At 46.6% G+C, this 13,215-nt stretch overlaps 1 protein-coding gene across 1 annotated transcript in view; it reads right to left on the bottom strand.

The window, feature by feature from the left end:
- The window catches only part of Hephl1 (hephaestin like 1), a 55,531-nt gene extending 43,193 nt beyond the window's left edge, over positions 1-12,338 (bottom strand). The window contains exon 1 of the mRNA XM_050120611.1: positions 12,172-12,338. Coding sequence (XP_049976568.1) covers positions 12,172-12,338 — 167 coding nt within the window. The remainder of the gene's footprint in view (positions 1-12,171) is intronic.
- Between the last annotated feature and the right edge of the window lie 877 nt (positions 12,339-13,215).

Genomic DNA, 13,215 nt, shown 5'->3' with positions numbered 1-13,215 from the left:
AAGGCCGGGGTAACAGAGAAAAATGAACAGTGCACAATGCAGTGGGGGCCCGTGGAATGCAGTGGGGGGCCCGTGGAATGCAGTGGGGGGCCGTGGAATGCAGTGGGGGCCCTGTGGTAAGAGAGGGGAATGAGCAGTGCACGATGCAGCGGGGGCCCGTGGTAACCGAGTGGCTGATAAAACAAACACAGGCACAACGTTTCTTTTTTAAGAATATAATTCTTTCACCAATTCTTTGAGAACTTCCTGTGCGCATTCAATGTATCTTATCACAGTCACCCCCATTCTTCCTGCCTCCTTCCAGATCCAGTCCTATCCCCCATTCCACTTCCTAAATTCATGTCCTCTTAAAAAAATGTTATAACTTACCAGAGGCATTTTGTGCTGCCTGTATCTCCTGGGTGTGGGACCATCTCCTGAGCATGGCTGACTACCTGAGGCCACACCCCTTAAAGAAAAGCTGTTCCTCCCTCCTTCTTTCCCTCCCATTAACCCACTAGTGCCTCCATTGCACGAGAGGGCTCATGAGCCTTTCCTGCTCCGTGCCAGAGTGTTAACTGGCTTGATCTTGTACGAGTCTTCTGCAGGCAACCTCAGCTGCTGTGCGTTCCTGAGTCGACACTTCTGTTATACGCCTGTACCAGTTGCAAGCCTGGGACTCAACACTCAGGATTCAGAGGGGACACAGCCCCTATCTCGAAGAAGCTCCATTTTGGGAGGGAGACTTGTGAGAAGGAAGATTATGTACTGAGTGGGAGAGGCCAGGAGAGGCTTTCTGCACAAAGCGCTGCCTAAAGTAAGCTCCCACTGAGCTTCCTAGGGAGTTTAGGAAAGAGGAATCACAGAGACCAGGAGGAGGAGAAGGGCCGTCTGGAGGGCGGTGGTTCTGCCTGCGTAGCCCCGCTTGCCGTTCTCTGGTCTGAGAACACGTCTTCCCTGTGCTCTTCCTGGGTGTTCTGAGTGGGGTGCCAGTGACAGAGCAGGTGACACAGCTTCCCCTGTACATCACATCAGATGGGACTTGTGGCCTAGAACCTGGACCACCCTGACCACAGAGTCCAGAGACAGCATGGCCAGTTGGTTTAGTCTGAGAATCTGGGGATCTGTGAAGGATCCTTGATGACTATGGCCTTGTCACCTACAAAGCTCACCCATGAGAATAGTGCAACCAAGTTAGCAAAATACTGAAAATGTTGTAAGTTTATGCTTTTGTGTTAGGTCACATTTATAGCTGTACTGGCCGCAGGCTGGACACACTTGGTGGAGTTCCTGGTACCAGATAATTGACTCCAGAAGAGTCCACCTGATTGTTCTCTGTTCTCTCTCTAGTTGCTTAACTTTTGCTATAAAATCTAGGTGCCCCTTAGCCAGACTTCCCCACGTTCCTCTTCTGCTCAACAACAGAGCCAAGGCCCATGCTTCTTCTGAGATCGAGGCAGATTTTTTTAGACAAGATGAAGTCCATAGCCATATGTAATTGGGTCCACATAGTCGGGCAAGCCCCTGAAGAGACAAGATCACTTTGTATGAGGACCAGTGAAAACCTCTGCCTTGTCCCACGTCAGCATGCATGTTGCTCTAAGAACCTCCCAGCACGCCCCACGTGTGTCTCTATGTTAGTCCTGGGTGATCTTGAAGATCATTGTGCTGGCTTCCAAGAACAGACTGAGGACATAGTGCATACAGTGTGCTGGCCTGGTGTCTGATGCTGAGGATACTGAAATGAGTGTGGTCCCTGGATGTGGGCACTGGTGGACACAAGGAAGGGACAGGAGCTCTGATGTTCGTATAAAGACAAGGCAAACAAGAGGTCGTGATGGGCATGCCAAGTGGAAGAGGTAGTTTAAGCCAGGTGTCAAAGGCAGGCTTCAGTTTAGGGAAGCAAAAGCAGATTTATATGCCCAGGAAGCATGGTAGGAGGGCAACTGTGGGGAGACATGGGCGCTGGGAGAAAGCAAGCAGGCACATCTGTGAATACGTGTCACTAAGGTTCTCACACGGACGCTTGGTATGTCTAATATTTCAAGCATCTTTCTAGGTCAGTTCAAATTCTTTCTTTTTAAAAAATTAGGTTTATGTGTTTTATTTTATGTGAGAGTGTTTTGCCCGCATGTGTATGTAGATCAAGTACCTATTTGGTACCTACAGAGGTCAGAAGATAGTATCAGATACCCTGAACTGGAGTTATGGATGGTTGTGAATCACCATGTGGGTGCTGGGAATCCAACCCAGGTCCTCTGCAAGAGCAATAGCTGCTCTTAACCACTGAGCCATTGCTCCAGCCCCAAATTCTTCCTTTTCTCATTTCTCTTTATATTCAGTGCTCTGTTCAGAACACTAGACCAGTAACGGCATTTTCTAAAACGTGCTATGTCTGTCCTTGGCTGGTGATCTAATCAAAGGCAGATAGCTTTTATATCCGAAACTTGTACTAATTCCCTAATGTCCTGAAAGAGTCGCTGCTTGCTTGGGACCTAAGACAAAGTAGCAAATGAAACCTCCATGAATTTGTCAGGGATTGACAAGTCAGAGGCAGGAGAGTGTTGCCAGCTGCGCTTGCAGAAGAGCTCGGGTGGACACGCTTGAGCTTAAATAGCCGCTAGACATTTAAGAGTGGCAGGCATATTTTTGTCTTCTGCTTCACATCTGAGCAGCTGGTAGTGGCTGTATAAAAAATGGTGGAGCCAAGGTGCATCATGTGGGAAAATTAGGGAGTCACGAAGACGTCTGCTGTGGAGTGGTGTTTCGCCTGTGCTCCGGCTAGACAGGAGGCAACATGATGCTTCAGGATCTTTGAGTGTGACCTGTCTGCACACGGATGATGACATCATGCCTGAGTGTGACCTGTCTGCACACAGATGACATCATGCCTGAGTGTGACCTGTCTGCACACGGATGACATCATGCCTGAGTGTGACCTGTCTGCACACGGATGATGACATCATGCCTGAGTGTGACCTGTCTGCACACGGATGACATCATGCCTGAGTGTGACCTGTCTGCACACGGATGACATCATGCCTGTGTGTGACCTGTCTGCACACAGATGTCATAATGCCTGACACACCCTTGAGCCGTTTTCCTGGAGTGGTATGTCTAGGGAAGACCCCTTCCATGCTCACTCACTAAGTGCCCCTGCTAATCAAATGATACAGACCTTATCCCAGGATGCCTGACTCCAGGACACAGTTTGTGGCTATCATATCTCAGAAAGCCAGCGTGCTGCCATTGACTATAGTTTGCTGGGTCTACCTGTCAGAGCCTGCTGGCCTCTTACAAGCACCTTGCTTTTCTACATTACAAAAAAAGAGCAAAATTAAAAAGAAAATCATTTAAACAGAGTATAACAAGACATTCAGAGCAAGTTAAATCAATGGGGCCAGTAACAGGATTATCAAGAAAAGGTGCTAGCAAGCCTGAGGACTGGGGCTCTACCCGTGAACCCACCCACGTGGTGGAAATAGAGACCTGACTCTCACAAGTTGCCCTCTGACCTTCACCTGAGTACTGTGACACACACACACACAAACACACACACTAATTCATTTTAAAACATGACTATTCCTTTATCTTTCTAGCCTGTCTTAAGCCATCTAATATGACGATGTGCTCAGACCAAACACACCAGCACTAAGTCTGTTCCAATGACACTACCCTCAGTTTCAAGGTAGAAAAACTTTCATGGGGTTGAGTCCTCTGGAAGGTCAGAGCAGTCAAGTTTCGCCTCAAGGAGCCTAAAATGTCACTGCAGAGCTAAAGTACCATGGGGCAGTAGGAAATAACTTTGAAGAAAGAGAGTTCCTATGCCCGAAAGTTCTCTGGACTGAAGACTGTTTAGGGCTTAGAAAAAGGCTTTGCTTATGATGAAATTAGGGGACAGATCTTGGTGACCCCAAGGGTTGTGTCCACTAAAACCTGCTCTGCGGAGGACTAGTCTGGATGTCAGGATGAACTCCTCTCGGCACAGTGCTAAGGGAGGTCAGGGACTTCCACACCATGCAGCCTCCTCTCCTCACTGACTAGTCTCTCCTCCATGTGAGAACAAAAGACACACCCTTGCAGATGTCACTCAGCTGAGCCCCAAACCACCTGCCTGCCCCGGCACTGCCTCACTGTTCTTCCCAAGACACTAGAATATGCCAGCCCTGTCTGCCCTTGATGCTAAGTCAGTCAGGAGAACCTCAAGGAGGAAGATAGAAGCAATGGATTCAGGACCTCCCTGGAGAAAGCAGAGCCTTCCCAGAGAAAAGAATATTTCCATGGATCCACAGTGTATGTGTGAATACACAGCAGACAGCTGTGCACACGGTGTATGTATGAAGTCACAGCAAACAGCTGTGCACACAGTGCGTGTTAATACACAGTAGACAGCTGTGCACACGGTGTATGTATGAAGTCACAGCAGACAACTGTGCACACAGTGTGTGTGTGTTAATACACAGAAGACAGCTGTGCAGTGTGTGTGTGTGTGTTAATACACAGCAGACAGCTGTGCACACTGTGCATGTTAATACACCGCAGGCAGCTGTGCACACGGTGTGTGTGTATGTGTGTGTGCATGTGTGAAGTCACAGCAAACAGCTGTGCACACTGTGTGTGTTAATATACAGCAGACAGCTGTGCACACTGTGCATGTGTGAAGTCACAGCAGACAGCTGTGCACACGGTGGGTGTGTGGGTGAAGATACAACACACATCTGTGTATGTGGTGCCTGTTTGAAGTCATGGGGCAGAAGCCCCCTCTTGTGTTCTAGAAAGCGATTCTTCCTCCTCAGAAGGAAAGAACAGAAGCTCCCTGGGGAGCCAAGTAGAGAAAGAAGCTGTAACTCCAGAGTGCTATCTGTTCCATCTATGAGGGGGTACACTGTGGCTCAGAAGTTCCTCACCAGCAACTGTCTGAAAGCCAGGGTGGGGATTTCAAGTAACACAGGGGCATAAACTGTGATGGAGATGACCTCCAAAAGCCAGTAAAATTGGTGGTAGTTGGAGAGCATCTTTCAGTACTGTGGCGGGTGTCCAGGGTAGGACCTGGGGGTTCATGGCTCACAAGGTGTGTGCACCTCAGCAAAAATCCATTCCCTGCCTTGTTTGGGGTATGGTGAAGGTGAGTCAGAAACTCATGGCAGCAGAACAGGTGACCAGAGCAGATGTGGGGCTCTTAGAGTCACATAGGACTCAGCGTCATCTACGCCTGGAAAGGATACTACTCACAAAACGAAAACAGGACCATATCAGAACACCCAATACTGGGCAAAGAGGGTGGAGGCAAATTCCACATGAGAACCGAGAAGCCACTCCTTCCCTAATTAGATGGGTAATTTTTAAAAGCTATCTGGGTTGTGTACTCCCATATAATTCTTTTATTATGATTCCTGTAGTACCACCTAAAGCATGGGTCCTGCGTTGGCTCACTTGCTTTTCCCAGAAGCCCCTCAGAATACACAGAACTTGTGTTGAAAGAGAGAAAGAAAGAAAGAAAGAAAGAAAGAAAGAAAGAAAGAAAGAAAGAAAGAAAGAAAACCCCTAGAGCTTTGTGAAGTGTGTCTGGGAGAACAGAGCTCACCCAGTGTGAGCTTCATCACCTCCAGTACAGCTTTTCTCAGATCAAAAGGGCCCGGAACCACTCAAGTCTCTCTTTCCTAGTCTCTAGAAGTCCTTCAGATAAAGCAATGACCATTCCTTGTGAAAATGGAGGTCTAGATTGGTCACATGCTAAGGGAGGCAAGATTCCTTCAGAAACTTCAAGGGATGCTCCCAGCCTTAGCTCCTATGAGGAGTGTTGCTTTTATTTTGGACTCGTGGCCTCCAGAACCAGGAAAGAGTAAATCACTGATGTTTGAATCCACCTACTTTGTAACCATTTGCTCACAGGCATGAGAAACCAACACACCTCCAAGCATTGTGCCCATTTTCCTGAAGACCAACATTAAGCAATGCTGGGGAAGTCTCCCTGTACTTACTAGTCCCCCTGACAAGGACCACTGCATCTGTGTGACATGTGCAGGAAGGAGTCTTAGACCCTTAGCTGTCATACTTTATGTTCTCCAGATCTCAGGGGCCCTGCCCTGGAGGAAGAATGAGGAAGTGAGGACCAAGAGGATGCCCCTGACTGCGGGGAAACAGAGGAGACAGGGGCTTCCATATCTTCTCAGTGCCCACACTTCCCATTTTTGCCTCATAGCAGAATTGAATTCCATCTTAGAAGTCACATAATAATTGACCTTATTTTCCAGTCTCCTGTGTTTGAGTGTCCAGCGTGGTGCAGCTGGTTGGGGTTTCTGCTTCTTTTCTTTGTACTGGGGATTGAACTTGGGGTCTCACGTATAAGCACCCTGCCATTGAGCTCCACTCGCACATGGCTGGGTGAGGTGTCCATGACAGTCCTCCAAAGACTGGTGCAGCATAAATATCCCTCAAGAAGGAAGCTTCATGCTAAAGGATGGTTGACCCAAAAATACAGAGAGGCCCTAAATCGCCATCGCTCAGGCTTTCCAGCAACTTTTGGCTGCTCACATCTGGACTGTGTTTTAGCAAACATAAAATCTTAATTTGTTCAACATGCTCTTTTCTGGCATCTGTAGCCAAGCACTTATCTGTATAAGATATAGCAGCTCCAAGCTATTCATGGTTTTCAGGGTGTGTGGCTTGTGGGGTGTGTGTGTGTGTGTGTGTGTGTGTGTGTGTGAGAGAGAGAGAGAGAGAGAGAGAGAGAGAGAGAGAGAGAGAGAGAGAGAGAGAGGGGGGCGGGGGAGGGGGAAGGATGCCACAGTGTGTATATGGAAGACAACCATCATGAGCTTCCACCTCATCTGAGGTAAGATCTTCCTTTTGTTTGCCATGGCATAAGGTCTTCCAAGCGTTTTCTTGTCTCCACTTCCCATCTCACAGCAGGAGTGCTGGGATTTTGGGTGAACACTATCATAATGACATCTGGCTTTCTGTGGGTTCAGGTCTTCTTGCTTACACATCAACTGCTGCACCCACAGAACCGTTTCTCCAGCCCAAGTTTGCAAATGATGCCAACTGGAAACAACTGAAAACTCAAAAGCTGCAGTCCATCTAAGACCAAGCAATGATAAAATCAAAGCCTTGACTGAAAGACACATAAGGAAATGTTCAACATCCTTAGTCATCAGAAAAACGCAAATCAAAACAACTCTGAGATTCCATCTTACACCTGTAAGAATGGCCAAGATCTAAAACATTGATGACAACTTATACTGGAGAGGTTGTGGGCTAAAGGGAACACTCCTGTATTGCTGGTGGGAGTGCAAGCTGATACAGTCCCTTTGGATATCAGATGGCAATTTCTCAGAAAATTAGGAAACAACTTTCCTCAAGACCCAGCAACTTCACTTTTAGGTATATATCCAAAGGATGCTCAATAGTGCCACAAGAACATGTGCTCAACTATGTTCATAGCAGCTTTGTTTATCATAGCCAGAACCTGGAAACAACCTAAATGCCTCTCGACTGGAGAATAGATAAAGAAAATATGGTACATTTACACAATGGAGTACTAAACAACAGAAGAAAATGACATTTTAAAATTTGCAGGCAAATAGATGGAGCTAGAAAACATCATATTGAGTGAGGTAACCCAGACCCAGAATGACAAATATCATATGTACTCACTCATAAGTGGCTGGCTTTTAAAAATAAAACAAAGAAGACCAGCCTACAAATCACAATCCCAGAGAACCTAGACAACAAAGAGGACTCTAAGAGAGACATACATGGATCTAATCTACATAAAAAGTAGAAAAAGACAGGTTCTCCTGAGTATGTTGGGAACATGGGGACCATGGGAGAGTGAAGAAGGGGAAGGGAGAGGAAGGGAGGGGAACAGAGAAAAATGCAGAGCTCAATAAAAATTAATTTATAAAATAAAGCCATGAAAGTTGCTGTTCATCTAAGACCAAACACTGATAGGATGAAAACCTTGACTTTGTGCTAGATCTCATAGAAGCCTCTCTGCCTCCATCCTGTTCCCTCTATCAGCTTTCTTTCGGGTAGATGAAGATGTCTCTCTCTCATTCCCATTGTAGACCCTCCTTCTAGAGGTGACTCATACTCTGTCCTACCAATGGGCTGCTGCAGTGATGGTCAGGGGACCTTTCTCTAGGAGTCCCTCCAATGCGGGAGCTTTGCCAGAAACCAGCCACAGTCCTGATCAAGGGCATCTCACGTCCATAGGCAACCTTGTATTCCACTGGGAAGAAGCTATATGCATAGCGCTTGCCTAATAAGGTCTGTGATTTAAAAAAAAAAAAAACCCTCTGGCTTTAACTAAGATGACCCACTCAGCTGCATTAAAGAGCAGGGTTTACCACCGAAGCACAGTCACACCTTAATTAAGGTTTTTATGAGCCCCAGCAGCCCTGGCATGAAGGGATCAAAATGCTGACACAAATCCCAGGCAAATCAAAGGAGCCTGGTGTCCCCATTCCACCCAGTGAAGAGGGAGAGGAGCACACGGAGAATGTGTTTCTAAATAGAACACACTTCTGGAATCCTCTACTTTCTAGGAAATATTATTGCTTGAAACTCCCAGATTTGTTTTTGGACACTATGGCCAAGCAAAGGCATCACACTGGCAAGTTCAATTGCACTGTCCAGTTGTTAGAATCTCAGCATAAGAATTTCCACTTGTTTCTCTTCTTTTCTGCAGGACCACAAGCATCTCCATCCTGTTGAGTTTTGGGTTCCGAAAGTCTTGGCATTGCTGAAACTTTGATAGTCACTCCTTTCTCCTATTATCTTTTTCTTTTCAATTTCTCTTATCCAAAGTGAAAGCAACCAGAACAGCTCATAGCATTTTGGCTTCAAAGACTCAGAGCGCAGGCTTTCTGGTCTGCTCCACATGCAATACGGCCTCTATCAAGGCTCTGTGTAGTGGAAGGGGGTTAACACGTGGGGCCTTTCCCCTCTGTCTTCCTGGAGCTCTGACTCTGGCTGTAGAGGTAAGTGTGGGCTTACAAGCACGGAATAACACAGAGGGAAGAAAAACAGTCCATCTGTGTGTATGAAGAGGACCCCAGTCAGGTTAGAAGGGAAAGAGCTAGATCCACCTGGAGCTGTAGAAGAGAACTTCATTAATGTGGACTGAGGAGTTGACAGTCTCAAAGGTTGAAGGGGGACCTGAGGAATGTCTCAGCAGTTAAGAATGTATGCTGCTCTTGCAGAGGACCTGAGTTTGGTCCCCAGAACCCATGTGGACAGCTCACATCTGCCTGAAACTCCAGCTCCAGGGAACACAATGCCTCTGGCCTCTGAGGGCACCTTACATGCACACACCCACCACAAGCACACATTGTCTTTCATCTATTTTTTAATACTGGGGGACTTGATAAAATAAAATACAGAAACTCCTAAAACAATCACATAAGCACACTTCCATTCCTAGGTCTTCTGGGACTTCGATTTCAAGATCAGACATTTGAAAACCACTCCTCTGTTTCACTAATCTCTGTGGGAACCTCTCTAAAACTAGAAAACCAGGTAGGATTTTTTTTTTCACTTAGTGACAAAAATAAAATCCGATGCTCAAGTGACATTAGGGATGATTTAAACTCCCCCCCCCCCCTTGGCCACATTTAGAAACACAGTAGATGGTGTGGCAAGTTCAACACCACACATCAAAAACTAGAAGTCTAGATTGTCATTCAAGATTGCTCCATTCTGGTGAAACATTGGCACTTGAATCCCTGGGTCTTCTGAATGCTGAACATTTGTCTGAGTACCCAAGCAATGCCCTGCCAGGATGGAGTCTGTCCATCCCAATAACGTGACTTCCTTTTGCTTTAAAGATCCAGACGACTGACTTTTGGCTCTGTCTCCCAAGGGATATTGGGATATTGGCGCTGACAAGGTTCTTTGGAAGAAAGGCCACTCAGTGTATCGGGACCTTCTCTTCTCTTCATGGAGCTTGAGTGACTCCAGAGTGTGCATGGGGCTCATCTATGTCCCTCCATCATGGCTTCTTCACATGCAGCTGGGTATGTACTGGAGGCCACAATCAAATCTGTCAACTCGCCCTGAGTCACCTGCCACAGCCTGCAACTGTCCAGTAAGCACCTGGGCTAAACTGCCTTCTTTCAAAAGATAGCCACAGATCTAGACAAAAATGTCCCCTGAAAAAGGAGGTACTCGTAATCCAGCTATCATCAATGTGACATAATCTTGTGCCAGCAACTTCCAAAGCCAGGCACCCAGTTACAAGGAGCCAAAACTGGTGTAAGGGTGCCTCCCTCAGACCTGGTCCACAGAAATGGCTCCAATGAATCTAGTTCCTTTTCCTCCTCAGAATTCTCCTCCATGCTGCTGCCCTTCACTCAAAGCCCCTTCTTCTAGTTGAGGGGATCCAGAGAAAGACCCCCTCTTCTTCACGTTCCTGGCTTTGTCTAAATAGCATTTGAGTCTTGAGTATTTAAGTTATTTGGAGGTTTTTAAACAAATTCAAAAGTCAGTGTGGCTACTGACCATTTAGGACCATTTTTAACTTCTCTCTGAGAAGAAAGGAGATGAGATTAAATGCACCCTTGGTAAGAATTAAGACTTTCCTAGAAAGTTCACACACTGAGATTACTTCCTTCTTTCAAGGGTAGATTCAGCTCAGTAGGAAATGGTCAACTTTTCCAAGAAGTCGGTGACACGGAAGGAGGACACATGGGCCCTGGGGCCCAGACCATGTGTTTGATGAGGCCATTTGCCTGGTAAACTACAAGTGTTCAGCCTCAGAGCCTCCATCCTGGCTGGAAAAATGGGAATAATAACATCTGTAGGCACAAGCGGGTTAAGAGCCCATAATACAAGTCTTGAGTAAAAAATAATAAGAAGAATCACAGCTTTGTTGGCCATGTACCGTTCCATGTACATATTCTGAACATTCTAATGTCCTATGGATATTCACACTGGCCATTTTCCAGTGACCCCTTTCTCTGGCAGGAAAGCTCTGATTTCAATGATGGCTCTGGCAGTTTGGGTACTTTTTAATGCCTGATTCATGTGTTAAAGACTGCCTCCGTGAGGGGCAGAAGTTGGCGACTGGAATGTATCAAGTCCTTTCTTTGGAAATAACCCCATTTAATTAAAAAAAACTATTCAATACAAAGCTCAATGAACAATCTTTGATCACCAAGTTGGCAGGATCCTCATTATTTATTTTTAAATAACAGACATGACTGTCGTGATTGTGTTGTTACAAGAAGTTGACTAGCAACACAAACAGGATCTTAGGTCTTTCCTCTAGGTGTAGAGCTAGCTCTAGAAGATTTGCTGGCAGACCCCACACCATTCCCAAGTTTGAGCAAATAGACTCATGTTTGGGAAATGGAATGCGGGTGTTGAATACAGGGGACTCTATCAATCAAGAAAGGAATTCAGGTACCCAACAGTTGCCAGATCCAAAATGCTCTGAGAACCATGAAGCTGAAAACACACTACTTCAGCTTCCTGAACCAGAGGTGGCTTCAGAGGCAGACCATGAAGGAAGAAAGAGACCTGAGGTGCTGAGATGCTGGGCCCTGGAGTGGAGGGTACTCTATATCCAATCAAAAGCCAGAGACACTCCAGCACCATCATTCCCAACTGTGTCATGAGCCCTGTGGGATGAAGGGGTCAAGGCTGAACAAGCTCCTCAGCAGAGGAAGACCCATTTCTAAGTAGACTCAAGGAGACTCTTCAGATATAACCAGTTCTATTATAACCACCTCCACTTCACATCTTACACCACGAAAGAAAAGCAAGACCACGTCCAGCATGGCTAACACGCCACATTCCGCAAACAGAACTAAGAAAATGGCTTTGACATTTCATTCTTGGAAATTTTCAATTTTTCAAAAGTTTGCCTTTGTTTTTCTTTTTAACAAAGTCCAAAGATCTTCTAGAGTCTAGAAATTGCCAAAGAAAACCTACTATTCAAAACACCTTGTTGTGGATGTCTCCTCACAGTCAAGGGTAGCAGATGGCTCAGTGGACACACACAGAGGAGAATTTCTCTCACAAGTTACAGATCCACCTCGGTTAGGGATTCTTAGGCAGAAACAAAACCTGCCTTTCCACCTCAGTCAGTTTACCTCCAACATAGTCACCTAACAATCACAACCTCCCTGGCACAGAGCTGAAAATAGGTCAAACCGAGAGACTGTGAGGGACCCCACTTTCACTCACTTGTCTTCTGAGAAGCTCTTCCCAGTAATGACATCCTTCCCTTGAGGCACATAGTTCCAGTACTCTTCCACAACCCCGATGTAGTATGTCCTGGTGACGGCACCAACCAGCCCAAGCAGACCCAGGAGCGTGAGAAGGATGCAGCCAGCCGGCTGCGGCTGAGACATTTGGGGATGTGACTCCAGCAGGCAGCCTGCTAGGGAGTCAACCTGTGATCCCTCCCCCTCACTCAGAGCGAGTTATAAATAAGGAATGGACTGGACTGGCTCCTCCTCCTCAGGTAGCTTGGGGTTGGGACAGAGGCTGACAACTTGTGCAAGCAGACCTCCCTCAGTGGGAGAATTGTCATGACAACAAACTTGCCAGCCACTCAAAAGATGCATAACTGGCTTATTCATTTACTGCCCAAGCGAAACGGGCCTGTTTCTGAGAGGTTTTGGTACTCTGCTCTGATGTGAGTCATTTGTCTTCCCCGGTAGCAGCAGGGAAACAACCTGAGCTGATGGATTCTCCCTACTTCCCCCTTTCTCCACACGTATCACAGAGTTTTGTAAACTGGAAAAGTGGGCTGGTCATCGTGGACCATCAGGAAATATTCCAAGCACGGAAAAAGGTTTAGTCTCTGTTGGGAAGGCATAGGGGATGATGTAATGCCTTCTAGTTTGTTTTATGAGGCTACAGGAAACACTCAGGTCAAAGCATAATAAAGCTCCCAACCGCACCATAAAACCCACCACTGACCCATCACCTCCCATCAGCTCACTCCTCTCCCCCAAATACTCTCAGACCCCACCAGCAAAACTGAGGGGCTTGGCTACCCTGGTCAACCCAGTGTTTAGACCTTTCTGCTCCTAAATCAATCATCTTTCCTCAAGATGAATGACCATGTCAGAGGGGGAGGTAACCTCCAGACCACGGAGATAAACTTCAGAAGCAGATCTTTGAATAAAAAGGAGACCAGAATGCTTCCCCATATGCTTTGAGCTGTGACCTAGAATCTCAGTGTTGAAAGAGACCTTGTCCAACCTTGGAGGAGAGCCAGTC

The sequence above is a fragment of the Alexandromys fortis genome, unplaced genomic scaffold, assembly GCF_014885135.2.
Source record: "Alexandromys fortis isolate MF-2015 unplaced genomic scaffold, M_Fortis_MF-2015_v1.1 scaffold_171, whole genome shotgun sequence".
NCBI lineage: Eukaryota > Metazoa > Chordata > Mammalia > Rodentia > Cricetidae > Alexandromys > Alexandromys fortis.
Note: the sequence above shows the minus strand (reverse complement) of the source record. Positions and strands in the feature narration are given on the sequence as shown.